Source organism: Aulonocara sp. 'chitande type north' Nkhata Bay, linkage group LG1, assembly GCF_057382095.1.
Source record: "Aulonocara sp. 'chitande type north' Nkhata Bay isolate Kocher_YH1m ecotype deep benthic linkage group LG1, A_spYH_male_GT1.1, whole genome shotgun sequence".
In the NCBI taxonomy this organism is placed as follows: Eukaryota; Metazoa; Chordata; class Actinopteri; order Cichliformes; family Cichlidae; genus Aulonocara; species Aulonocara sp. 'chitande type north' Nkhata Bay.
The window spans coordinates 12,639,735-12,666,447 of NC_141344.1; the positions used below are offsets into that span (position 1 = coordinate 12,639,735).

Sequence of the window (26,713 nt, forward strand, 5' to 3'; positions counted from 1 at the left end):
AACCTGGTGAGTGCGTACATGTGTGCATGCATGTCTCTGGAGAGGCTCTTGATGAGAAGAGCAGGCTGGAGTCGCACAGAGTCTCATGCTCTCCACTCATCCACCACATAGTGACCAAGGATGAGAAGTGGTCAAGCACACTGGTTTACACTAATGGCTTTTCACCCACACACTCAGACACACCTTGGATGAAGGGCTGCATGCTTTTCCTCTTGCTCTTCTACCGTCATGTTTGTTTCTAATAGCCCTGCTGATATCAGAAGCCTGGTGAGTTCAGGATCAGCTGCACTAGTCTCCACACTTGAGCATAAGGGTTACATTGACCTGCCATGGTTCAAAAGCATCACAACCTAAAGACTGATAAAGTGGCTGATTTTTTTTTTATTTTTTAAAAAAGCAAACTATTAAAAGAAAGGAGAAAAAAAAAAGAAGAAAAAAGTGACTTTATCACAGAAAACACAGAAGATATGCAGTGAGACACTGCACTGGAGGACACACGTGAGTCTCTTTTCCACACACATCCACTATAGCAGGAGTAAAATGCATATGGAGTGCATTAAATACTGGAAGCAAGTCAGGAAAGTTCAGACTTCTAATGAAAGATACATGAGACGGCTGCTTTTAACCATTTCAGTACAGCCTAAACTGAAAGGTAAAATCCAAAGAGTTTCCTGAAAAGTGCAAGAGTAGACACCTTTTTTTTTTTTAATAAAGTGCACTGCATTCTGAAATGTTGGTGCTGTTATATGAATCAGTTCTGGCATATAATCATATCACCATATGGACACCAGGTTTTAATGCAATTTATTCAAAGTACTTTTTTCCAGAGGGAAAAAAACCCAACAACCAGAACACATGTGCAATTCAATAGTGAGGAAAAAAGTGTTGCTATTCAAGTGGCTTTAAGCACAAAAAAAAAGAAAAAAAAAGAAAAAAGAAAAGATGTCAGAAGTTCCACAAATTTCAAGTCATCGTCAGCAGAATCCATAGGAAGTCAAACAGTCATGGTCTCTGCTAGAGAAGGGCAAACCTGCTCTGAGCTAGCCATTATGTACAGTTAGACCATTACAGACACAAGTGTAAACAATAGAGCCAGCAGAGAAGTAAATCTCCTCGTGATGCAGCAGGTTTAAAGGAGTTGCGATTTGAAGTCATTTCTTGTAAACCAAACATTTCATGGCCTTCAGGCATTCGTCACACTGCAGTTTGTGGTGCGTTTTAATAAGTCAGTTGTGTTGCTTTCCGTGCAGACACAACTCTACTTGTTGCGTAGGATTTGTTCTTGGTTAACATCACTTGCCCTAAATCCAAAGCATTTCCGAACAGATGATCTGCTTCAGAGGACGAGCTCTCTGCATTATGCTGTGCAAGACCTTTGATTTTTGGTGAATACTTGTCTTAACGTAGTGTTACTCGTAAGACACTGCAAGCCATGCGGTGCATGATTGGCATTAGATGGTGATTTGTGAGGTCCAATATCACATGCAATATCATGTGATAAAATTGTGATGAAGATTAAAATGTAATTAATTGTGCAGCCCTACCTTAAGGTGGGTCTACATTCTACTAGGTAGCAATCCTGAAAGAAACATTTTGAAAACAATGAACGGCATTATTTCATTTCATTTCTCAAATGCCAAATAGCTGGAACGGTTGTTTAGGAAGAAAAACTCATGAAAAACTCAAGTGTTTACAAAAGATGTAAAACCTTTCATTAATAAGCAGAACGTGTATAAAGACAAATGACATCCCGTTTGTTTCAAGCTATTTAGTCTTTGTGTTTTATTTTCAGGACCGTTTGCTGTGTCTGTCCATTTTTTCCTATGGAATGAGTTGTTTTTACTGCAAATTGTCATGCATGGACAATGAGCAGTAAATTGTTGTTGGGCGTCTTATTTCCCCCAGTGGTTTTCCTTTTTGTTTGTTTTGTCATTCTCGTTTTAAATAAATAAATAAATTCTTGAAAGAATGCCTTTTTGACAGAAGTGTGTGCAAAAGCCATTTGTTCTCAGACAAGTCCACTACAATGCAGATTCAGCGCCACAGAAACCAAATTAAAGCTTTTTCATGTTACAGTCGAACAAGAAAAAGCCTTTTTGTGTTACAGCAATGGAAAAACTCAGAACCTCTGCTGTTAACTTTTTAATAGTGATTAGGCTAACCAAATGTACACTCCAGCACAGCAATCCAAAAATTGCCTAATGACACTCTTTAACCTCACATTCCTTGCTGTCCATCTAAATTATTCGCTACGACCATCATTTCGCGCTGCTTGCTATTTCCCTTAAATCAAATGTTCCTAATCGAAATTTGAAAGTTTAAACTTTTCTGTACATTCTCTGGACCGTGCGAGTGATGAGTCCATTAAAACATCTGAAAGAGACAGGGTTGATGTGCTGCAATTACCTTCCATTGTTGTGGCCGTTATGGTTTTTGTATGCAGGCACTTGTGAGTGCCACCTCTGCTGGAAGCCACAGACCGCTTTTCTTTCAGGATCAGTGGGCGTGTCCTTGCTGGGTTTTAGGTGGCCATTGGAGCATGTCTAAAACCTCACCAGCCTTTGCTCTGAACAACCACCCCCAGCCCCCCAGCCCCACCCCTTCTTGCTGCCCCTCCTCTGTTTTTGAACCACGATCCACACACTGCCAAGGTCAGTGGATTAGCATGCATGAGAGAAAGCGGACAATATTCGCCTAACATAAACCAAACGTACACAAGAAAGGACACTGTGTACACAGAGGATACACAGCATGCTCTGTAGCTTGGCTTAAATGGGCATTTTCATTTGCTCCTCTAAAAGTGTTAAAGCTGATCTGATCTGTGCCCTTCGTTTTACACAGTCTATACTGCTGCACATGAAAACACTAATGACAGAAAGCAGTAACTGACAGACTCTCTAGATGCTACTTGTGTTCAGAGCTTGATTATGTATCTTTTGTTTTAGAACCTTTCTTCCAGATTCCCTCTTAACATTATCACAGTAAAAGCAGATCTTCCCGTTGTAGGTAAAAAAACATTCAGGAATCGTAGGAAACTTACACATTAGATTTAAATATAGCAGCAAGAATTGATTTGAACTCATCTGTGTTGTGTCTTGTGCCTTAAACCAACTAGAAACTAAAAAGCAGCAATAAAAAGGGAACAAAGAAATGGGTGGAGGGAGGCGATCACCACCTAATCACATTAAAACGCACCACTGAAGTACTGTGCTTAATGTAGAACACAATTATCTGGCATTTAGAGAGCTTGTTCAATCTGTACAAAAATCCACTCAAATGTAAAAGCACGTTTTTCCTTCAGTGTGAGTAAGGCTACAATGTTTTCTCTGCAGTCGCATTATCCCTAACAGACAGACACTGCTATGAGGCAATCATTTCAAGCATCTCTAAGCATATTTCTTTAAGGTTAAATTATTGATTCAAGAGGAAGATGATTAACAGCACTAAAACGATGATATTCAATTTAGTTCCCCAAATAATTAAACTGTGGTGGCGGTAGGGGTACAGGGTGTGTTTGGGCACACATGGACACAAAAGCAAGCACAACCACACAATCTTAAGATACCATATACTTTTGTTACCGACTTGGTTCATAACCTTTATGGACAGACTTTCTAGGCACAGCCAAGCAGCAGATGGTTACCAGTTTGGTGACCTCAGGATTACCTCTGCCTTTTGCGGATGATTTCTTCTGGATTCATCAGTAGCTGACCTCAGCATGCATTGGAGCAAACTGCATCCGAGTGTGAAATAACAGGAATGTGAATTAGCATCTCCAAGTCTGGTGCCAGAAGAAGGTGATGTGCCCACTCCGGGTCAAGGCAGATTGCTACTCCAATGGTAGCAGTTCAAGTATCCTGGGGACTTCTTTACAACAGAGTAGAGTAAAGCAGTAAATGCAAACATTGGCATGGATTGGTAGTGATGTGGATTCTATATCAGTCTGTTATGGTAAAGAGAGCTGAGTGTGACAGCAACGCTGCTGATTTACCAGTCAATCTACGTTACAACTTTAATCTATAACCATGAGCAGTGGTTGCAAGCGGCTGAAACGACCTTCCTTTGTAGGGTGTTGTGGAAAAGGAGCTTTATGGGAGCTCTCCTAGTACCTTCACAGCTCAGTTTAACTCAACTTGGATTTTAAGTTTTTTCAATTAGGTTGTAGGACCTGGTACCGGGTGCTTTTTGTTGTATCTACTTAGACGGTTTCCACTTAATCTGAAATGATCCAAAAATGAAGCGTTGGACTGTATGCCACCGGTGGCCAGACAGTGACAAATTTTGATGACTCATGAGGGTGGCTCCTCACAAAAATCCGCCAATTTTGAAACATGGCAATGAAGTAAATGACTAAATAAAAAACAAAACAAAAAAAAACAACGTGGTCCTTGTCTAACAAAAAGCCACGCACCGAGCAGCAGAATACCATATCTCAACTTCCACTGTTGTGCAGTTTGTGTCGCATACAAATGATGTCATTTGCTATAACAAGTCCACACACATTAGTACTCAATTGTAATGAGAAACAACTGAAACCCCGTACTTTTAAGTTGAGTAGGTACTAGTGGAAAAGGTCTATTAGAGAAAGGGTGAAGCGTTTGGTCATTCGGGAGGGGCTCAGAGTAGATCTGCTACCCCTCTACATTGAAAGAAGCCAGCTGATGTGGTTTGGGCGTGTCCTACTGGCGACAAGCCCAGAACACCCTGGGGGGATTACTTTGTGGTCTAGGAAAGCCTCTATGTCCCTTGGAAGAGCTAGAGGTGGCCAGGGAGAGGGAGGTCCAGGCAACTCTGCTTTCAGGGGTGGCGGTCTAAGCAGAGAAGTGGCAGAAAATGGATGTAGAGGTGGATACTACTCTCCAGCAAGTTCCTCATCCTGTGGACGGAAACTTTACGGTCTCCACAGCGGCAAAAGCCCTTCTGCTGCAGTCTTAGTGAGCTCAACTTAAGCCCCTTTTCCATTAGTACCTACTCTGTCCTACTTGTCACAACTCTACTCGGATTGACTAGTTTTCCATTACAATCGTGTCCCACCTAATGTTTGCCGTTGTTGTCACAGCAACACAGCTGAGCGTCCCGTGACGCAATTAGTATGCAACACAAATGCTACAACAAAGGTGGACGTCGAGGCAATGATATACCTGCTGCTTGGTCTGTCGCTTTTCGTCAGACTCGGGAACCACAGCACTGTTTTTTTTCCCTAACCATTTCCCTCGTTGCCGGGTCTTAAAAATGGCAGATTTGATTTTTGTGAACAAGATGCTCTCATGACTCATTGAGTGACTCCACTGACCAGTCAAATGGTGGCATGCAGTCTTACGACATCACATTTTAATACCTGTCCAGTTGAGTAGGTACTATTGTAGCACCTTGTACCGGCTACTATCACCTATTGGAAAACCTTGAAAACCTTGGCGAGTCGAGTCGATCCGAATGGGTACTAATGGAAAAGGGGCTACTGTCAGTTGAAGCAGTTCTCCATCTGCTGAAGGTTTTGGATATGCTACCCTTCTCATCTGCAATCTATAATGGTCAACTTGAGAGTATGTTGGACAGTGGGCCTAGCTGGTTAGTGATAACTTTCCAAAAATAAAAGTGAGGAGTTTGTCCAGTACTGAAGAGACTGTGTCAGTGGATTGTGGGGGAACAAAAGAAAAAAAAAAAAAAGACAAAGATTGCAAAATAGAATTTAGTTGGGTGGCTCGCCCAAGTAAGTGTGTGACAAACACTGTAGTTAACGTACTCAAGTCTGAACTCGAATGTCTCCTTGATTAAAGTGAAAAGAAAAGAAAATTAAAGAACAAAAAGAATCCATCTCTTCAGTGCACCTCTTCAGAAAGTACTGTCTGAGAAGCTTCTGATAACTAACAGGGATACATGCTGTATGCCTAACCATTGCTTACAGCTCCAAGTCCCATGATCTTTTGTGCTGCTCTGCCTCTGCTCAAGAACCATAATGAAAAACAGACAAGCTCTCCCTTTGCAGCAACCACAAAAACCCCTACTCACTACACATGAGAGATTAGCTTGCTCATTAGGAGAGAAGGAAGGATGAGGAGAGAGGGAAGGAGGACAAAAAGGAAGAGGGATGCTTTTCAAGGAAGAGGGCAAGGGTGCTCTCTCCAGAAAACAGGCCGGGTCCCCTTTTCTTACAGACAATGCCAATCAGAAACGGCTATTTAAAGAGGTGACCTGCTTTACATGTTTTGCAGCAGTGGTGGAGGTCAAACAAAGGTTAGTTTATATATGAAGCATGCTAGTGTTTGTGCAAAGCTGTTGTCTCATTAAAGAGCTTATAATCAGTGCCAGTGACTTTTAAATAAGACTTTCTACACGAAATTGTCAGTTGAAAAACAGTTTTCTCACACTACTACTTATGCTCTCCAGCTGACAACCTCAATCACTCATCGTTCATGTCAAAATACATGAATTTAAGATGATGAATGCCGCGTGGAGTGAGGCAAAGTAGGGGGGTAGAAAGAAACATCAGTGGTTTGCAAAACACTCACTTGCTGGGAACCAGCCTTGGGCCAATTTAGTCTATTCAGCTCTTAGAGAAATAAGCTAAATGGCTCAAGGATGTGAAAGGTTGTTCTTGGGTATGAGAGATGCTAATTTGAGGTGGTGCATGTGAATCACAGGATGACAGCTCACTAAAGTGGCTAAAGAGGAGGGAAACAAACCTTCTGGGGGGAGGGGCTTCAAATACAGGCAGGTGTGCTTAAAGGAGCCAATATACCTCTAAACCTTTATGAACTTATGCTGTGGTTAATGTTTGACTAAACTATTTGCCTGGATGAGAACAGACAGATGAACGAATGAAGCGAGAAGCTTATTTTAAGGAGCATCTTGTTGGCCATGTAAACCCGCACATTTCAACAGCTCTAATTCAGGATGTTGAAATGTGTTTAGTGGGACTTTCCTGAGAGGAGGGGGGAGAAAAAAAAAAAAAAAAATCAGTCAATTTCCCCTGTGAGCCACATCCAAACAGCTACCTCATTTGTCACAAGCTTCCATAATGCATCAATCAATTCCCAAAAAGCTGTCGGCAGAGCAAATACAGGAAAACAGCGGCATGTGTTTAAATTATGGAAGCTTAATCCACAGTTGTTATAATAGGACGTGTGGCAGTGTGTGCAGAGTAATTACATACGATGATGAAGTCGGGTGCAAAAAGGTCTCCCATTCAATCAGTGGATTTTGCCAGGAGACACATTAAGTTTATATTTGTATCATAAATTGTTTCACTCAGTCGCACATTAGCAAAAGGTCAATTAGAAGCAAAAAGCACAGAGCAACCAAGTGCCTTTGAAGGTATGATGCCAGACTGTATGTGCTACAGAGCAGCTACTGGGCCCCAAATTGTTGCACTTCATTTGCTCTGCACTCTGCAGAGTCACGTGTTATGCATATTTTCCCCCAGTCTTTCTGTCAAGGCCCAAGAGGGGAAAAAAAAGAAAACAAAACACAAGAGAGACAGTAAATTTTGTGTGAAGTGACATCTAATATGAAAAAACCCCCTCAGGGAACAAAACTTGTAATTTCATGTATCTATGCAGAGATGTTTGTAGTGCGGTTGTCCTTAAGTTGGCATATGTGTTTCTGGGCTGGGCCTGTAGTCACTTGTGGTTTCGTACATGTATCTATGCACACACTGCTCCACAGCCTCTTTCCCTGCAGACTTGTTGCAGCTGTGTATGTTGTTTTTGCTCATCACTGATATTTATTATGTTACACTGTGAAAAACTGGCCCTGCCCCCTTTATTTACTACCGCTATGTTGGTTACATATTCAACACATAATGTTTTCAGTAGAAACAGCTGTGCATTCTCAACTTAATACTCAATATTTTTGTCTCCTTAAGTTCAGAAGAAAGATGAAAGGAGGTTTCTCATTTCTAGGTGGTGGCTTATCATTTGCTGAAATTACAACTAATGGGGCAGATTTCTGGCACTCACTGGCTGGTTCCCAATGAGTGCCAGTTCTGTGTGAAAATGGCTTGTTGATGCCATAGGTCAAAGAAGAAAGGCCCGATTCCAGCTGACAGGAAGGCCACAGTAACTCAAGCAATGGCTTTTTACAACCAAAACATGCAGTAGAGCATCGTTGAATACATTGAACCTTGAAGCAGCAGAAGCCAACACAGGGTGCCACTTCTGTCAGCTAAGAACAGGAAACTAAGGCTATAATTCACATGTGCTCACCAACATCAGAAAAACATCACCTCATCCGATGAGTCTCGATTTCTGTTGCAACATTCGGATGGTAGGGTCAAAAATTGGTATTAAAAAAAAACAAAAAAAACAAAAACAAGCATGAATCTGTCCCAACTCGTATCAGTGGTTCAGGTTGTTGGTAGTTGTGTAATAGTGTGGAGGACTTTATCCTGGCACACTTTGGGCCCCTTAGTAACAAATGATGATTGTTTAAAACATTGTTGCTGTCCATATCAATCCCTTTGCAACAACAGTGTCTCATCTTCTGATATCCTGTTGAAAGCAGCTAAGACACCCTGTCATAAAATTACTCAATATCCTATTTACAAGAGAGACTGTTTCAGACAAACATATTAACAAATACAAATAATAAACGATATCTCACACACGCACATGCACACGCACACAGAAGCAACACTCACCTGTTCTTTCAGAGGTGCAATTAGAAAAAAGCTGAAGTAAACTAAAATTGAGAAGCTGTACCAAGCCCCCAGAATAAGATAAATCAGGGTTAATTTGAATTGAATCATGCATAGCTACCCTACTGAAGTACAAGCATAAAAATATAGAGCTGAAAATGAGGATAATAAAACCTCAGTAATGAAGTAGGAGCAAGTAAAAAAGAAAAAAAAAAAAAGAAGCACTGCTCTGAGTTCACAGTGCTGAAACGAGTCCTCTATTTAATTCTGTTCATGTTTTATTTGCTTGATCTGCAAACCGAGACAAGCAATATTATATTTATACTTTATTGTTGTAGCATTTGCATTTCATTTTTCCACTTTAAGCATTCTAAGAAAAAGGCTTTTAAGACAGGGTCATTTGCATGTAATATTAAAAATTTCTCTTTACATTTGGTTGTTGTAGTTTTCTTTATGAAAGGATGTAAAAAAAGGAAACCATTACGGTGATATGCACAGACCTGTAGATTTTGGAGAAATAATGCCAAAACTCACTCACAGCCACAATGTTAAGCCACAACTGGTCATCAGTGAAAACAAATTACACTTACTGTATGGGAAACTGATTCGAGGTATGACATCTTCCTCAGTGGCGATCACTGACTGGAGAAAGCTAGCCAATAGCAGTGCAGCAGCAGGAAGACAGTGGACAGTCCCAGTTAATGTCCACATGGTTGCCTGCTTGTCTAAGATGAACACGGATGTACAAGGTTTGTTTTAAGATTCCTTGGAACACATTAAACTCCTATTGATGCCACAGAGGGTTATTTTCTCACTCCCATCTTCCTGCAAGTCAGAGGGGGGTGGATTGTGTCCTTGATTCGAGTCTTGTATTCCCAGTGGTCTTTACATACAGTTTGTAGCCTCTTAGTCTAGAGAAGGGGAATCCTTTCTGGATTAAAGGCTGCTGGATTTCATCTTCTCATAGTGCTCTGCGGTTGATCAGTGCTAAGCTCCAACCAGACTCCACTTAGTTAAAGTCATCTTGGATCTGTGGAAAGGAGAGAGAGAAGTTTTTTCTTTATGTGCGTTCCGACAACAGTTTAAAAAAAAAAAGAAAAAAAAAAGATGAAACACAAGCTGGAATAACAGATCCTTATCCAGCTTCTGACGCTATAACCATAAACTACAAACGCAAAAGGACTAATACATTCAAGCAGCGGCTCATTCTAGACTCTAGAATTAAAATCCACAGCATCCTCTAGAATCTAGAGGATGCTGTGGATTTTAATTCAAACAGCTGTTATTTGAGAGGAGTGTTCATTAGTTTTGCCAGCAACAACGGCATCACCCAAAAATGACCTTCCACATCCATCTGCCCCTCAGCTTTCAATAGTGAACAAACAACCTTTTGTTTTAGTTATTTTCCCACCACAAAGAAAACTCAGCAAAACAGATCATTCAGCGCTCTAACCAGCTAAAATGAAAATACTCATCATCTGGTAGCTTGAAGGGTTTCACAAACTTAAGCCTAAGTGAATATCCAATTTGCTGTTTGAAAGACGAAACGCCTACTACATTTTTTTTAATCTCTGTATTTAATTATGCTGTCAACAAATCGGTGAGAGATCCCCCTAGAAGATAATACGGGAGTCTGGCTCCAATTTTGTGGCTATGTGGGGAAATAAAAGAACAGTGACTCCCAAGACAACCCGGTAATTTGTCACAAGAAGGTGCAATGAACAGCTTTTATTTGCTTTGTGTGAGTATACAGATCAGAAGCATGTTATGTAAATCTATACTGGTATTTTTGTGTTTAGTGGGCTGTCAGTTTTATTGAAAAGCACTTAAAGTAAGCACCAGCCCATTTGTTTCAACCCTCTGAGTTTTTTGAAACAACATCAACAGCTATCAAACCTGTCATAATTTATTTTTGCTTGTTTGAGGAAAACACAAATTGTTGACACGAGCCCAAACCTTCAAATATGAAGATGCATTATGTTTTCTTTGAGGTCACGTTTATTGCAACTAGGTGTTGACACATTTCTGCCTTTGCTAGCCAGTGACAGAAACAGTGGTCTATTACAGTCATGGTCTATTTTTATTAATTACTGCCTGCTGGTTCAAAGAGGTTATGATGAATCGGAGCTGTAGCCACGAGAAAAAAAGCCCCTCTTTTCCTGTGAAATAAAATTGTATATGAGCAAGGTAGAAATTAAGTAAATGACCAGTGCAATACTTTAAAGCAGGAAATGAGCAGCTTTACAATAGCTGCGTCAGACAAAACTAACACTTAACCATCCGAAGCCACCTGTCCAGAATGTGGACGCCAACCTGCGTAGAAGAAAGGATATTTGTGATTAGCACCTTCATGTTGGTCTCCAACAAAACCTGAGGAAGATGGCTTTTAAGCTCTCTCTCAGTTTACTATCTAGTTGACACTTTGCTTGTTTACCATTTGAAACTGAACACAGGTGGCACCTTTTTATGAGTTTTTTCACTGATAACAAAGCATTTCTTTCACCAAAAGCAATGTCATGAGAGAACAGATACTGAATCAAAAAGAGCTGTGAAAAAAACAAAAAACAAAACTAAGAGCCTAGACTGTTTTTGTAAGCCTGGAGAAGTATTAAAGAGGTATTAAATTATAAAGCACATTCAGTGACTCCTGTTTGGTTTAACTTGTTAAATCAAAATAACCAGTTTTGTACGCAGTATACTGCAATTTCAAATTAACACAAAAATAGAAGCGCTATGGCCGAAACAAATGATCTTTTCTAAAAATTTTGACCCAGTGATGATGCGAGTTGAAAGTCCAGGGGATCACCAAAGGTATTACAACCCTGTCTGAGGTGGGGTATGCACGCTTGCAATATATTTCAATCTTGGTCCAAGTGATGGCCTTACTGACTCCTTACAGCAATACCACATGCCTGTTGTGCACCCAAAACAGCTGTAGATCATATATTTGCCAGTGTTTTCAGACCTAAACCAGAGTGCAAACTATTACTTGATTCTTATGAATTCACCAATATCCTGACCGGAGTACAGATGCCTCCGTTCAGTGAGCTCAGTAAAGCCCTCGTGTTTGATATAACTCCCTACTCCTTATTGCCCGGCAGTGCTAGATGCCTCCCTGAAGAACCCACAGAGGTGGTTAGGTTTAGAAAGTAAACACTGCAGAGCACATGGCGTCTCTCGCATCATTGAAGGAACTCCCTGAAGACCTCATGCAAATATTTATGACAGCCAATAAATACAGCAGACCAAGATGAGCGTGGGACAATAAGTAGCTCCTGGGCATCTGCGGAGGTAGGGCCCAGCTGGAAAGTACCATTTTAAACTTTTGAGCAGCCTGAATAATACTTTTTAACATACTCTGCTACCTGCCCAGTCTGAAGAGTGGGGAGCTGACTTGAATACATCTGTATCTCAGTGTCACACCCTGGTCTCCCCTCCCCGGGGTCTGCAGCATCCAACTAATAGGTCTGTGTCACTCTTCACTTCACTGCCAGGCCTGCTGTGGTTCTTGCTGCTCCACTGAAGCTAGCTGAGTCACTGTGGGCTGAAACATCCACCCACGGTACTCTAACATTTCCTTTTGCCTCCGGTGGTCCCTCTCATGCCTGCTGGGACAACAAGCTTGGCTGCCCAGCATCTCTTGCACACCTCAAGCCTCCATGTTCCCAGGGCACATCCTTATGTAACTGCAAGTGTTTTAAATTTTAATGAAAAGAGAGGCGTGCTGTTAGAAGTGTTTCCTGCCACTCGGCTTAAAAGCTTCCTAATTCATCAAACTCTTTAGGGCAGTAATGCATGAAGAAATATCTCAACACACTTAAATTGACCTTTTACCACCTCAAAAATGTAGCTGATGCCCACCAAAAATTTCACCAAAATTTCAGTCATGAGTAATTTGGTTCCAATTTAATTGGTTCAGAAAACATTTTACACAATCGTGTTTGCTTAATTACAGCAAAAACATTCAGACCTATCACATGCACACCTAGTCGTGACTTCTACCAAAGAATTAAGCCAAAAAACTAAAACAAAAACACATTTACTTACAGTTTACTCATCTGCCTCCTTACAGAAATATTGGCCTCAAAAAAAAGAGAAAAAAGTTTGTTTTGTCTTTTTTGACAAAACTATGCCAATAGCAAGAGGCCCATGCACCTGAATAGGAAACAAGGTATCTGGGGAATCCAAGACACATGATGACTCATAAATGTTCATATAACTGGGCCCGGTGCCTGAGGAGCACTAGATGGACACTTTGCAGGCCTCAGGCAGATCTGTTCAGCCTTAACAAGGGCACGAAGGCCAAGTAAACTGATGTAATACTGCATTCATCCTCTTTTCTTTCAGATTTTAAAAAGACCCCATCATACGTAAATGCATTTTAGTCAAAGTACTCATGCAGTGTCCTAATCCAATCTCAAAAGCAATGCAACAAGGGTCTGAAGGAAAAAAAGTACTAAATATTAATAAGCATTAAATCATATTTGACAGCAAGTGCTCGACCAAAGAAAGTGATCTAATTAGAGGTAACAATTATAGGATTTATAGAATTAGAATTCTATTCAACCAGAGCTGCTACAGTAAAAGTGAGCAACTATACTCAATGCCACTGGACCCATCTGCTCATGCAGGCGAGGGTCTGCTGCTCCTTGTATCTGTGAAGGGTGAATCTGGTGCCATATTGCTTAAAGCTACAGATTCATTAACCTTCTGAACCTCCCTCGAGGCTCCCTATTAATTCCTGCATCTGTTCATATGGCAAAAGGATGTGAAAGACACATTGGGCGATACACTCCGTCAGGTCATGTCGAGTTCATTGGAAAGGTAGCAGCATGAATGCTAACCATTTGGCTAGCTTTTGATAAAAAGACTGGGCTTTGTGCTAGGCTACAAATTCTCAATAACTCTTCTCTGCAAAGTGACTTGTCTCACATTTGGTCTTTGGCACAAAATGAGGCACTTATGGAGATAATCAGCAGCCAGGCAGGACCTTGTGATGAGAGCAGTATGACTGAGTTTGACATGAGGGTAGATTAGGCTGCGGTCCAATCCATTAACAGTATCATGAGCACATCTAAGTGAAAGGGAACTAGAAAAGCATTTTTAATTGCACAAGTTGCCATCAAATCTTATCTGTGTCCGTCAGGCCAGATTTAAGGGTGACTTTGGGGAACTGTATCCAAAATGATGTAATGACTTCTTCCAGTAACAAAAAAGGACAGCAATGTTTAAATCAAATAAATGTTAACGTTAATGTTTAATGTGGCCTCTTGGGTTTAAATTACTATTTACAAAAGATTTGTGGAGCTATCATCTTCGGCAAAGAAGGCCTCAGTAGGCGACTGACAAGGCAGAGACTCCTTACTATGTCTGTCATCATAACTCAGACTAGCAGCCTGCTTTCTTGGGTGCGCAATGCATAATTATTGCAAAAATCAAGATCGCTGAGGGAGGTACATTTTTTTCCCCACCCAAATCAATGGCATGGACTCCAAATCATTTTTTTCAACCCACCTTGCTAGACATACCGGCAATATTTACTTTGTTTTTAAAGAACACGTCATCAGATAAATAGTTAATAGGTTAAACTAACTTTAACCTTTCTGAATCTTAATGAATCAGGGGTAAAAGGTGAACTACTTTTCAAATATCCGTGAGGTAAAACATTGCATGCTGTACTTTGCAGGAACATTAGGTGAAACGTTAACGCTTACTCTGTCCACCAGGGAATGGGACTGTGGGTAGTAGAAGGAAAACTTTCAGGTGAGCAGACTTCTCCCACACCAAGAAGGGAGTGCGCTAAATAAATCACGACTGGGTTAAAAATAAACCATAAGCACCCCGTGCAGCAGTTGAGACAGCACCAATTGTTTGCTAAGCTGGCAGAGCACATAGTGAATTCATCATCACAGTGACTCTGTGAGTTTACATGACGGTTAAGCATGAGTCAGCATGTCTGGATGAGGGAGCTCAGGGATAAAGATGTCAGACAACAGAGATGTGTAGACAACTGCGATGATGTCATTAATTGCAAACTCGCATGTAGATATCACTCTTAAGCTACAATTACTTTTTATTAAAAACAAAAAGAAAAAAGAGAGACAAGCGTATTATCCTACGCAAATTCAACCCATCTCAAAAAGGGTTCTGATCATCACCATGCTGATAACATACTCAAACGAGGTGGACTTTTAAAAACAGGAAGTCCACACTCAAATTTGGCTAAAATCTTGAGTGCCTCTACAGTAGTGCTAAATTGGCTTCTTTCTTTCCTAGCTACTTCTATCAGAGAAATCTTCAGGATATCCTCTCTCAGAAGCCTTTGAGTGGTTTATATATGGACAACCTCCTCATAACTCAACAATGCAGGCTTTGAAAAAAAAAAAAAAAAAAAAGACAAAGAAAAAAAACATTTTTCCATCAAAATATTTTTGTCTTTGCTTCTTGAAAGGAACTTCCTCTAGATCAGGGAATTGAAAGTGGACTGAAAGTAAATATTCTCAAAAGCATAAAGTAATAAAATATAAATACAAAAGTGCATCAATGAAGGCCATCAATAAGCAGGCTTCCTCTCTGCTTTCACTTATTTATTCAACAGAAGATAAAAGAGAAAAAGAAAAACATGAACACAAAATGTTCTACTGCCTCTCCAATATCATTTCTACCCTGCAGGTAATGTGAATTTTTTTCTTGGCTCTGAAACCAAATGGAGACCTCGGTGTCTGCACACAGAAGAGATTTTAACCTGGAATGAAATGAAAACCTTTATGCATGCTCCAACGTTTTGGTCTTTAATATGGAGCAGCTGTGAACTGGGAATCCTGGTGCCTAAAGGCAAACTTCCTCTGAAAGAGCCAAATTTGTACAAACGGTTCAAAAATCAGATATGACTGCTTATCAGGACCTGTTCATTTACTATAACTTTTTCCATTTTCTTTATGCAAATATCCACAAATGGTCGACATCCATCTCGAAAAATTGCTTCACAGATTTCAGACCAAGCAGTTTGATACAAACACAAAGTTTGAAAAAGCAAAGAAGAGGGAAATCTAAGAAGCAATACTGACTTGTGAGCTGTAATCCACTACCTGTGCCCTGTACTGGGAATCATCAGACACTAATGTGGAACTCTCTGAGAACTGAAACTCAATTAAGTACTCAATTACTTATTCATATGTGTGATCCCAGACTGATACAAGGAAGATGACTTTTCCCTGCATGAGTTATTAATTATTCACAGAATCATCTTTGTGTTGATGACTGGCTGTAATGCATCCTGCTGTGGTATCTCCCTTCTGGATTCAGATACAAAAGGATTTTTAATGACTTTCAAATGATAAAATTACTGGAAAAACTAAGCAAATTAGGCATTCGCTGTGAAGAAAATTTGCCTGTGACCAAACAGCAAGTCCTGGTCTTCAGTTCATAACCCAGTCACTTTCAATAAACCCCCAAATACTCACTCACTCATGGTTCAAACTGCCACTGCATAGAAATGAATTTAGATCAAAGCTCCTTTTCAGCGTAGCAGACACAAAGCGGACTTACTGAAAGCGCAATATACTACTTCTCCGATAAATCCAAATGTCCACAATTTTTTAATCTGCTTTGACAATTAACACACAGAGGCAATGAGTTCAGCAAAATCCTACCCATAATAAATTATAAATGACAGCATTAATAAGACTAGTAAGCATTTATGACAGACATCTCTTGTTCGAGGTAAAGAGTAGTACCAATGTATCTGACAGTTTATGACCAAGAAGGCATGTATAGATCGCCGGTTATTTGTAAAAGAATCTAACCAGGAACAACTTTAAAACCATCGAGTCTTGATATTCATGTCATGTTAACCATTTAAACATTGTTGCAACAGTCCCCGATTGTATCCGCTTCCCCCACTGTGCTCCACCCCGCATACAAAGGAAATGCTTGGAGGCATTTACCTGGCTTCCTTGCTAGATACCAATCTGATCTAGTTTCAGCAGGATGGCTCAACATAAGTGTTGTCCATGAAGGTCTCCCCCGACTACCAATCTCATGGCATAAGAAACCACAGAAAACCTGCAAGAGGCTCCAGGTCAGCATCCAGGCACTTAAAAGATCTTTTGGTGTGTTTTTCATCTTTAGTTTTGCTCCACGCTCTGCACAGCTTCAACCTACCTAAGAGCATTTCAGATGTGAAGCACCTGGTCTACCAATAGCAAACACAAAACAAAACTTTTTTTTAAAGCGATGCAGAGCAGAAACCTGCTTTTTTGGATGCATCTGGTGAAACTGCAAGCTTTGTCTTTAGTGTATGTAAAGAACTCCAGAAGTCAAGCGACGCAACCATGCCTGATGTATTCCCCACAGTAAAATGTCCCTAAACAGGTTGTTTTAAAGTAGTAACAGCTACCAGAGAACTGAAGCAGTGTTCCAGTGTAACATGATTGGTTGGTGTTCGTTTGAATCTTATACATGCACTCAGCAGTTCATCCAGTTCTATGTGCCACACCTCCTTCTCATATGTTAATCAGGTACCAGGCTGAGTACTGAATGTGCCTTAATTGGCTTTGCATGACCTTAAGCTACCAGCGAGATGTGTGCTAATTGTTTAACTACAGTACGTGCTCCGTTTCCATGATCCCATCACGTCTGTGCGTCAGAGTCAAAGGCATTCATTGAAATGCAGGAACCCAGTGATTTTACATCCCTGAGGGGCATCTATGAGGCTACTTACTGGAATTGTCTTTCTGTGACATTTATTCCAACATGCTACAGCCACAAAGTGTTGAAATTACACCATGATGTGACAACGTTTCAAGTCTGATCCAAAGCTAGAATTGGCTCTGAGGAATATTCAAACCCCCTTTTTACATTAGTGTACATACTGCTCAGCTTTGCCATGCAGGAAGTGGCAATTATCATTTCAAACGAGTGAGTGAAGCAGAACTGGCAGAGGAGATAAGTGCTTAAAGGAGAGTAAGGGTCACCTTATTCCCTCTGATACAGACGTGCCCTTCCCTGAAATTATTCAAGCTTGACGGGGAACGGTGGGAGATCAGTTCTTGAAAAACTTGCAAAGCGTCAGTAATGAGCCGTGCGTCAGTCAGAGCGCAGTGTGATAGGAGGCATAATTTCTCTCTCTTGACACAGTCCCAATACAGAAACTACAGAAAAATTTGGAGACATGGAGCTCTTATGATGATAAAAATTGAATAGCAATTTTCCCCCTTCAGTCCACTAAACTACAAAGTGTTTACTGTGTGCTTCTGTGTTGAAAAGCTCACCACACTTTACCCTAATGACCCATTTAGACTAATATGGTGTGCTGATTAATCAGGAAATCCTCACGATTACAGACTAACAGTGTGGCCTGGAAGACTGAACCACAAAAACAGAGAAAGAATTTTACGTTCCTACTTGCTTGGGGCTCTTGACTGCTTAGTTGACAGAACCAAGTTTAATGATTGTCCGAAAACATTAGCAGTGAGGGGAAAAATCCTTTCAATTGTTTTCCAGTGCCTGTGGCCTCCCTCTGATTTTGCAGCCCAGATATGTGAGGCACACTGGTGCTGTGAAAGTTGCCCATGGCCACGACGGACCACAGCATCTTATTCATCTGCTGGGTCGATGACGATGTCAGGCAAGACTGTGAACAAACTCTGTGGTGTCACAAAGGAGAGTTGAAAGTTTAGAGTCATGCAATTGCACAACAGAGGCCTTTCTGAGGTCTGGACCATGCTGTATTAGCATCACAGTTCATCTGCTAATTACACCATCAAATCCAAAGGATTGGCTATCCATACTGGGCTATTCATCTCATGACTTACACGTCAAAGTGGTGGTGGGGGAGTGCGGTGCACGATTAATCCCCGTAGTTAAACCGATGTGAGGACTCATTTCCTTACATGATTTGACAAGCAGAGCAATAGGATTTAAAAGCATATCAGATGACTATATTCTGTTTCAGGCTCCACTTCACCTCGTCAGACCCAAACTCACTTCAGCGTGCTCAGGTAAGAACTTCGATGACCGTGACCAAAAGGCTTGACCACAAAACTGTTCTCATTACTCATTCCAAGCGGAAACATGACACAGTTTGTCCGAGTCATTTGTCAGGTTGGCCGCTTCAAGGCAGTTGGCTGTTGACTCTCAGCAAACATCTGGACTTCAAAAAGAACAACCGAAGCAGTACTGCTTTGTTTACCGTCAGGCGTGAGCTCTGTCTTTGTCTTTGCCAGCAGTTGTAGCCAATAAAGGAAGTAAAAGGTCAACAGTTCTGTCCCTCTGGGCAACGGTCCTACTGATAATAGTGGAGACTTGGAACAAATAAGGGAATGATATCATAATGCATTTGGAGTTCAATAATCATTTATAGGGAAATAATTGGAAACGATCTAAAAGACTGCTAACAAAATGGCAAAATCAATTCTTAATTAAAGAGTGTACAAAAATTGCTTGGCTGGGGAGTGAAGGCCTGGGAAAAAAATAAATAAAATCCTGACATCATTAATATTTTCTTTAGCCTCAATTTAGTCATTGGACTTACTGCAACAACCTCCCTCTGCCTTTCACAAGGCTACTACTACAATAATAATGATCATTATAACGCCATTTAATACCACTCAAAACAAAATTAAAACTCCTGAATATCTTAATTTAACAACAGCAAAGCCCTGTACAGCACATTAAGATAACGTTTATAATCATAAAAGAACTAGTAGGCCAATTTGTTTAACTTTTCACTTAAAGTGAATTTATTGAGCACCATCTGCCAAATTCTGCCCATTATGGTACAAAAAGCATGTCAGATTTTCTTTCTGTTTGGAAACATTAATCTGAGAAATACTGCACATATTTTAAATCCAGCACTGTTTACATTAGTTGATGTTTCTTTATGCTCCTCCATGTTTACTGCCTTTGCTGCACTGCTGTATGTGTTTGTGTGTAACCACCACCTGTTGAAACAAGAGGCCTGTACACAACAGAAGGATCTTCTGTTATCCTGATAACTTCATGGTTAACCTTGGCTTTCTGTTCCACGAAGGGGGTCCATTTCCTACTGGAGTATATCGATATAGCAAGCAGTAAGCATGTGTCGTTGCTGGGTTTCAAAAATGGCGGTTTTAACTTTTGTGAACAAGACGCTCTCATGACTCATGGAATGATGCTACTGACCAGTCAATCGGTGGCATGCAGACCGAAGACGCCACATTTTAGTACCTGTTTGGATCACTTGGAACACCGGGGGAGCAGGTACTGAAAAAAAGTATTTGGTATCAGGTGCTATGACCTCATGGAAAACCCTGAAAACCATGGCAAACCGTGCCAGTTTCCTGTGAGGGGGAAAAAAAGAAGCAAGAATCCAAACACGGGAAATAAAACAAAAACAGCTTATACAAAGAAAAACAAAACAAAATGGTACAATTCCCCTCCTCCTATTGTGCCACTTTACACCTACCAATACCGGTCATAAAGGTCCTCACATAAAGGAGTTTTCTTCCTTATTGAGTGCACAGCACTTTTTCATTATTTAGGAAAAGGCGAGGTTTAAATAACCTAATAATATGGGTCTCTGGTAATTTACTATATAAATAAATACTGGATCTCAGCATTCCAGGCACATCGTAAGTCTGTTTTCCATTACAAAGTCACTGTTTATATTTTTCTCCACACTTCTTTCAAAATAAGAGAAGAAAAATGCAGAAGACGTTCATTTGTCTCTGGAGGAGAGCTCCACGTTACATAACATGTTTCCATTCAAAGACAGCTACCTTAGTTAAACCCTCGTGGAAGTCAGAGAGCACTTCTGATGAACTTGTCAGACAGATGCAGCCAAGTGGTATAAACCGTCCTTCAAAATAAACCTGAGTAGCTCGACATGTATTATCCAACATGTTTTTGCAATTCTGCCCCCAAACAGAGTTCAACAGGGGTCTGCAACTGCTCAGTTTTATAACAGAAGCGTGAGCACAAACTTGGATTACATCTACAGAATTATCAAAGACTTGCTACGGAAATGTTACAGGACTATATCGACCTCAAGAGGCTTCATTCGCACTGTCTGCTATGTTTGATCTTCAAGATAAACAGTGGAAAAACACCAAATATAATAAATGCCATGAGACTTAAGCAAGTACCTGAAGCATTTGTCAGTAGTGGTACAAATCTCTTTAATTCTCCAGCTCCATGTGATAGATGAACAGGCATGACAGCAGTCTGACTTGAATTAGTGAAATGCAGATAGAACACATGTTTTTACCATCAAAACCAGATTTGTTTATGAAAGCAATGCCAGAGTATAAAGCAGCAATAAATGAAGAAAATCCAATGTGCTGAAGAATTTCTGGCTCATCAGAAAAAGCCTCAGAAGTGTCACCTGCATTCATAGTCTTCTTTTGACCCAACATTGAATACCCCTGCAGGGCCTGGCCAGCCTTTCTACACGACCTGCAGGTCACACTGAATATGAATGGCCTTGCAAATGGCAGGCGAAGCTATGCAAGGACACAGCGATAAAGTCAGCAAAAAGGTCTAGAGCCAAGTTTTAGTGAATGCAAATGTGAACCATTAAAAAGAAATGTGAACTTATCACCAATGTGCAAAAGCACAGTGTGACTTTTCACAGTTTGTGTAGCATTAACACTGAAAGAATTCTCACAAATTCCTCAAAGGGAGGTGCTGTTACTGCCAAATGTTTACGTGGCAAAACATCAGCAAAGCAAACCATGCACATTAAACAAATTTATGTTTAGGACAGAGAAACTCTTTTCTGTCTTCTGCACAAACTTAACTGGGCTGATGAAAAGGCAGCAATGGCTGGCTTAACGTCTGCCCTGTCGCTGGGTGCGATCTGGCTTCGGCCCAGCAAAATGACTGTGTTCCCACATCTGGGGCCTCTCAACACGCAAGTTCCCATCAGTTTGCCCTGAACAAATCGAATCCCTCTAGTCATGATATGGAACATCACTAACCTTCTGAGGGTTAAAAGCAACAGAGTGTCTCCTCTCCTGGGTCTCCACTTGCCCTCCCACTCGTTTACCACAACCTCTCCACATGCTGACCATTCCTCTGAAGTTGTTATAGTGGGTGGAGTGCTGGGTGGAGAGTGTGTGTGTGTGTTTTGATTGTTTAAACGTGTGGGTGGGGGTCTGCTTATGCATGAGTGTCTATGCGTTTCAGAGTAAGACACAGAGGATAAGATGGGAAGCACACATTATGATGCTGCTGCATGTGCTCCTAGAGGGAACGTTTCTTCAGTTTGTTTACAGTATAAACGCTAGAGCCCATCAGTGTTAGCTCTTGATACAATATCACACAGAGACGAAGAACAGCACAGCCCTGAAGGGAAAACTGCTCCACTGGTCATTTACAGTCTTACTCTGGTAAATCATATCAGTAATATCTAAACTCTGAAAGTCGTTTGCTCTCACATGCATCATAACCACCAGATCTGATCCAGCAGTTCAGGATAAATTTAAAAAAAAAAAAAAAACGCCTTTTCTAAGAAATCCCTACCAAAAACAGAGGAAATGGGATGCTTTATCTGCGGTCAAACGGTGTCTGGTTCATAGAAATGCAAAGTGATACAGGAGGTATGTCAACACAGTCTCCAACATGCCAAAGGAGATAAGAGGAGGTGGCTATTTGGAAGAGAATAACAGGAAAGGTGTCATTAAGCAAGTGTAAAACCGGACAGAATCTACTCCAAAACGACTCCACGTGGTATTTACAGAAATGAGTGACTGATCGAGACTTAGAAGCAACACTTTTCGCCCGATGTTTGGTGAAAACAAAGCAGAATCAGGTCATCAGAACGGTTTCTGGTTCGTTGTTTTATTGGGTTAAATGGAAATAGCAGCTGTTTACCCACATGTGCGACAGAAAACACAAGAGGCCAAGTCCAGCGGCTCTCTCCACACCTACATACAACATACTTCTTTTACAACAATCCGAAAAACCCCTTTCTAAAGCTGCAATGCAGAGAATTCTATTTTTTTTAAATCAAAAGTAATTAATATTTGGAGCATTCTCTTTAGGAATGAACAGGGAAAATGTGCAGGGCATGAATCAGCACCGTGATGAGCAACAAAAAATGTAAACTCCAAGTAGAAAAACATGCAAACTAATTTTTAAAGCGACAGAAATAATAATAACAATAATAATTAAAATGCAACAGTAACCTACACCATTACATTAAAAATCCCAGTTGCCTTTAAGGACCCCATCTTACAATAAACTACTTAAACTAAACAATTAAAATTCACACTTGTGTCCCGGACCACAAATGTCCGCAAAGATTTTTTTCCTCTAATAAAACATTAAAAAACTGTTACCCCCTGCCTCTCATTTCTTTTCCTTAAAGGTGTTTAAAGTGGAGACAGGCAACAAAAAGTACGAGGAAGGCACAAAAAGACCTTACCATCCACGAGCTGCAGTGTAAAGACCTCGGTTACAGCTGAAATCTTCACGGTCACCGGAACAACTGTCGAAAAATGGATCGATGTATCTTCTAAATCCGCAGTAAAGTGCGCTTTAACGCGTAGGTTATTGAGTCCATTAACTCGTCCGTGAGGCGAAGTCCATCCTCAGTGCGTGTGAAGACGAGCCTCCTCTACTACAAACTAAAGGCTGGTCGCTTTCATGCATCCAAACTTTAGCTCCTCCCACAGCACACGCACACTGCCTGCAACCATTGAGTGCTCAGCAGGAGTCTGCAGCACACATGTGCGATCACCTCCGGTGAAACAAAGGGAGAAAGATGTCAGAGGCGTTACAGCCGCCCCCGCGATCATGTAGTTTACTATTACTACGGGAAAAAATTAATATTTACGTGTAATGCAACAAAATCTTACTATAAAGAGCTGGATTATTCGTTGCCAAACGCGGAAAATGTTCTATCGACAGTTTAATGTATATTGTATATACACATATTGTAAGTACCGGTATTAAGATATTTTTGGAGTGAGACATGACATAAGGACTTAAAGGCAAGTCCAAACCATCAAAACATCCGTGGAGTTAAAAAAGGAATAATTACAAAATTCCCAGCAAAAACAAAACAAAAACCAAGGTAGTGTATGAACTGAATGGGGGGTGGACCACTTGATTAACACTTTGGAGGAACTGAAAATTGAGCTATGGCTCACGTCTAAATAAAAGTATATTGAATTTATTTTCTACTATAAGGCTTAAGAGAAATGGAAGAGAGAAGAACCTCCGTTACAGATGTCTTTGTGGAAAGAAAGTTTTCCTGCTCTGCTGTGTTGGGTATCAGCGTTTCTCTTCTCAGGGCAACCCTGAAGCCATCAAACAATGAGTGACAACTGAGAGGGTCCGCCACAAAGAGAATTACAGGGGATTATGTACAAAGGCAAAGACCTGAGCACAACAAGACTCAGCCATTCATGTAATCTCTTTTTGCAGCAAGAAAGGGGTAAAAAGAACCTTGGACTCCACTCATCAAATTTTCCTCTAAGGCTCTAAAACAACAGACAGCGTGTTTGTCCCTTCTGCTGCACACAGGACATCCAATCAAAATGATCGCTAAGGAGCAGGGACATAAATTAAACTCATGCACAGCACACCACCACCATTCATGCCCGTAGGGAGGAAGATAACATTAATAATTAGTCTCCAGTGCCTTGCTTTCAGTGACATGTGGCTATGTGAGAATTTGTCAGATTTCTTGAGTGTTAACACAAAGAAATGTGATGGAGAGTGCTCCAGGCTGCATCCGATAGCTCAGCACGACACAGTCCTGACACTTTATCCTCCAAATGTTGTCAATCTCTGACTGGTTTTGCGTGACTGTGCCACAGATAAAGGAGAGGCCAGTGACCCCTCAGCATAAGCAGACACACACACACACTCACACACAGAGGAATAACTGCAAGCGAGGGTTGAATCACTGATACAAGCCCATTTTCTCTTTGGCTTTCTGTCTGTCTCTCTTTTGCTTTTTGGCTGTACAGATGTCTCTTTCTATCGTATGGTTTCTGATAGACGCACAACGAATCAAAGTTGTTCTTCTTTATCTGCTGAGACCTTAGTAAGCCCTCAAATTCAAACAAGGATTACTAGTGAGAAGATTAACATCTTTCAACTCGTGCAAAAGTCAGGCTGGAAACAACAGGGGGTGGCCATACCACTCAGCAGTGCGAATTTCTCTGAAACAGGCAGAATTTAGTTTTCTCTTTTCACTCTTATATCACTGATGGCAAGAAAATCTGTTACCTACTTCTGTGAAAACATACATATATCTAACAATCAAGAGAGAAAATTAGTCTCTACTTTCTACTGGCAAAAACAGAAAAAATTACAGTACCAAGGAGTCCTCACATTTTGGTACTCACAAACAGAAAATGCAGCAACAAGATGCTGAAGCTGAGTAGCTCTGCAGCTTCGAGTAAACCACTTTGATATGATTATAGCCTTCTGGTAATGACCATACTGGAGTCTATTTGAAGCAGTTTACACTTTGCACAAATTACTTCTGACTTTGACAAAAGCCCAGTTGTTGATCACATCACCCTTAATCTACTGCTGCACTCAAATAATATCCCCTTGTGGTGGCACGCGAACTTGAACAAAGGGAGCATACAGCAGCTATTCATATTAAGGTCACGGCCACCGTGGAGCTTTTATTGGGGTTAAGTAAATGACAGACAGTCAGATGTGGATTTTCACCCAGTGTTTTGTGGATTTACTCACCAAACAAAATCTCTAAGTAGTGCAGCTCACATTAAAGCCAAGCTTGTGTCAGTGAGTTTATTAGATATTTTCGTTGATGAATATATTTAATACAGCTACCTGTGGAGGCAGGGGAAAGAAACTGTTTTGTTTTTAAATATAGTCACAAGAGCAGTAGCATACTGGATTCACTGCAATTTAATTTGTACAGAAATTCATGGAAAACTTGCAACCATCAGCTAAATCGAGACTGTCTGATGACTTAGCATTTGTGCGTAACAGCCAATGTCTCAATGCTTCAGGCACAGCCAGGGACTGTATAATAGATGAAAAGCCTCTGGGTCTGAAAAGTCTGGAGTCTTTCTAGTGGTCAGCAGGGGGCGACTCCTCTGATTCCAAATAATCAGGTTGAATGGAAATGATGGAACGCCAATATTCCATCCCAGTTAACCATTCCTAAAAAGTTCATGGTCTTCAAGTGTTTCACACATTAAATTGTCCTCCATTTCTCAGTTAGAGAAAACTTGATCAGCTTTTGATTGTACAAAAAAGACACCCAGGAGTTGGCTGTTCAGTTTTTCCAGTTATTATTTTACCATGGTCGCATCAGGTTTCACCAAGCTTGTAACGTTCAAATGCCCAACCCAGGTAACTGCATTCATCTTTTGTATGAATGGGTGAAGCCGGTGGATATCCAAGCCAGTGTGCTGCTCATTGTTTCCAAACAGATACATTTAACAAGCTAACAAAAGCTCAGCCTTTGTCAGATAATAGCCAATAACATATTGAGATGGCATTTCACCAAATCTCCCCGGCTTTGCTCTCCACACATACAGTTTACATGCACGCAACTAAAGATATCACTGCTGTCCCTATGTATATAAAAATAGCAGTATAGCTGTAGTAGCTGCTAGCTGGCTGTAAACTTGCAGTATTCTTGGTAAAATGATGAAAGATTTTGTGACACTAGCTATAAGGTACACACTTTATAAGAGTAGGGAGCAGATGGAAGACTGCCTGGAGAAGTGGAGGCAAGCTCTGGAGAGAAGAGAAATGAAGAGGAATGGAAGTCGGCAGAAGCAAGACAGAATACAGGAGGACGTGTGTCCGAATGGGAGGGAGGCAGGTAGAAATGTGAGGGTGCAAGGAGAAGAGGCAGTGCAGGTGGATGGGTTTAACTACTCGGGAGGAAGGGGTCAACCATCCAGACCAATGAACCGTGCATGAGAGAGGTGAAGAATAGAGTGCAGGCAGGATGGAGCAGGTGGAGACAAGTATCAAGGGTGATTGGTGACGGAAGGACAGCAGCAAGAATGAAAGGTAAGATTTATGAGACAGTTGTGAGACCTAAGATGTATGGTTTGGAGACAGGGGGCAGAGCTGGATGTGGCAGAGTTGAAA

The 26,713-nt window shown here is 40.9% G+C and overlaps 1 protein-coding gene across 1 annotated transcript in view; it reads right to left on the reverse strand.

The window, feature by feature from the left end:
- Positions 1-23,207, reverse strand: part of sema4bb (sema domain, immunoglobulin domain (Ig), transmembrane domain (TM) and short cytoplasmic domain, (semaphorin) 4Bb) — a 53,334-nt gene extending 30,127 nt beyond the window's left edge. The window contains exons 1-2 of the mRNA XM_086273517.1: positions 23,043-23,207; positions 9,226-9,665 (exon numbers count right to left, since the gene is read on the reverse strand). Coding sequence (XP_086129643.1) covers positions 9,226-9,346 — 121 coding nt within the window. The 5' untranslated portion in view covers positions 9,347-9,665; positions 23,043-23,207. The remainder of the gene's footprint in view (positions 1-9,225; positions 9,666-23,042) is intronic.
- Positions 23,208-26,713: the final 3,506 nt, after the last annotated feature.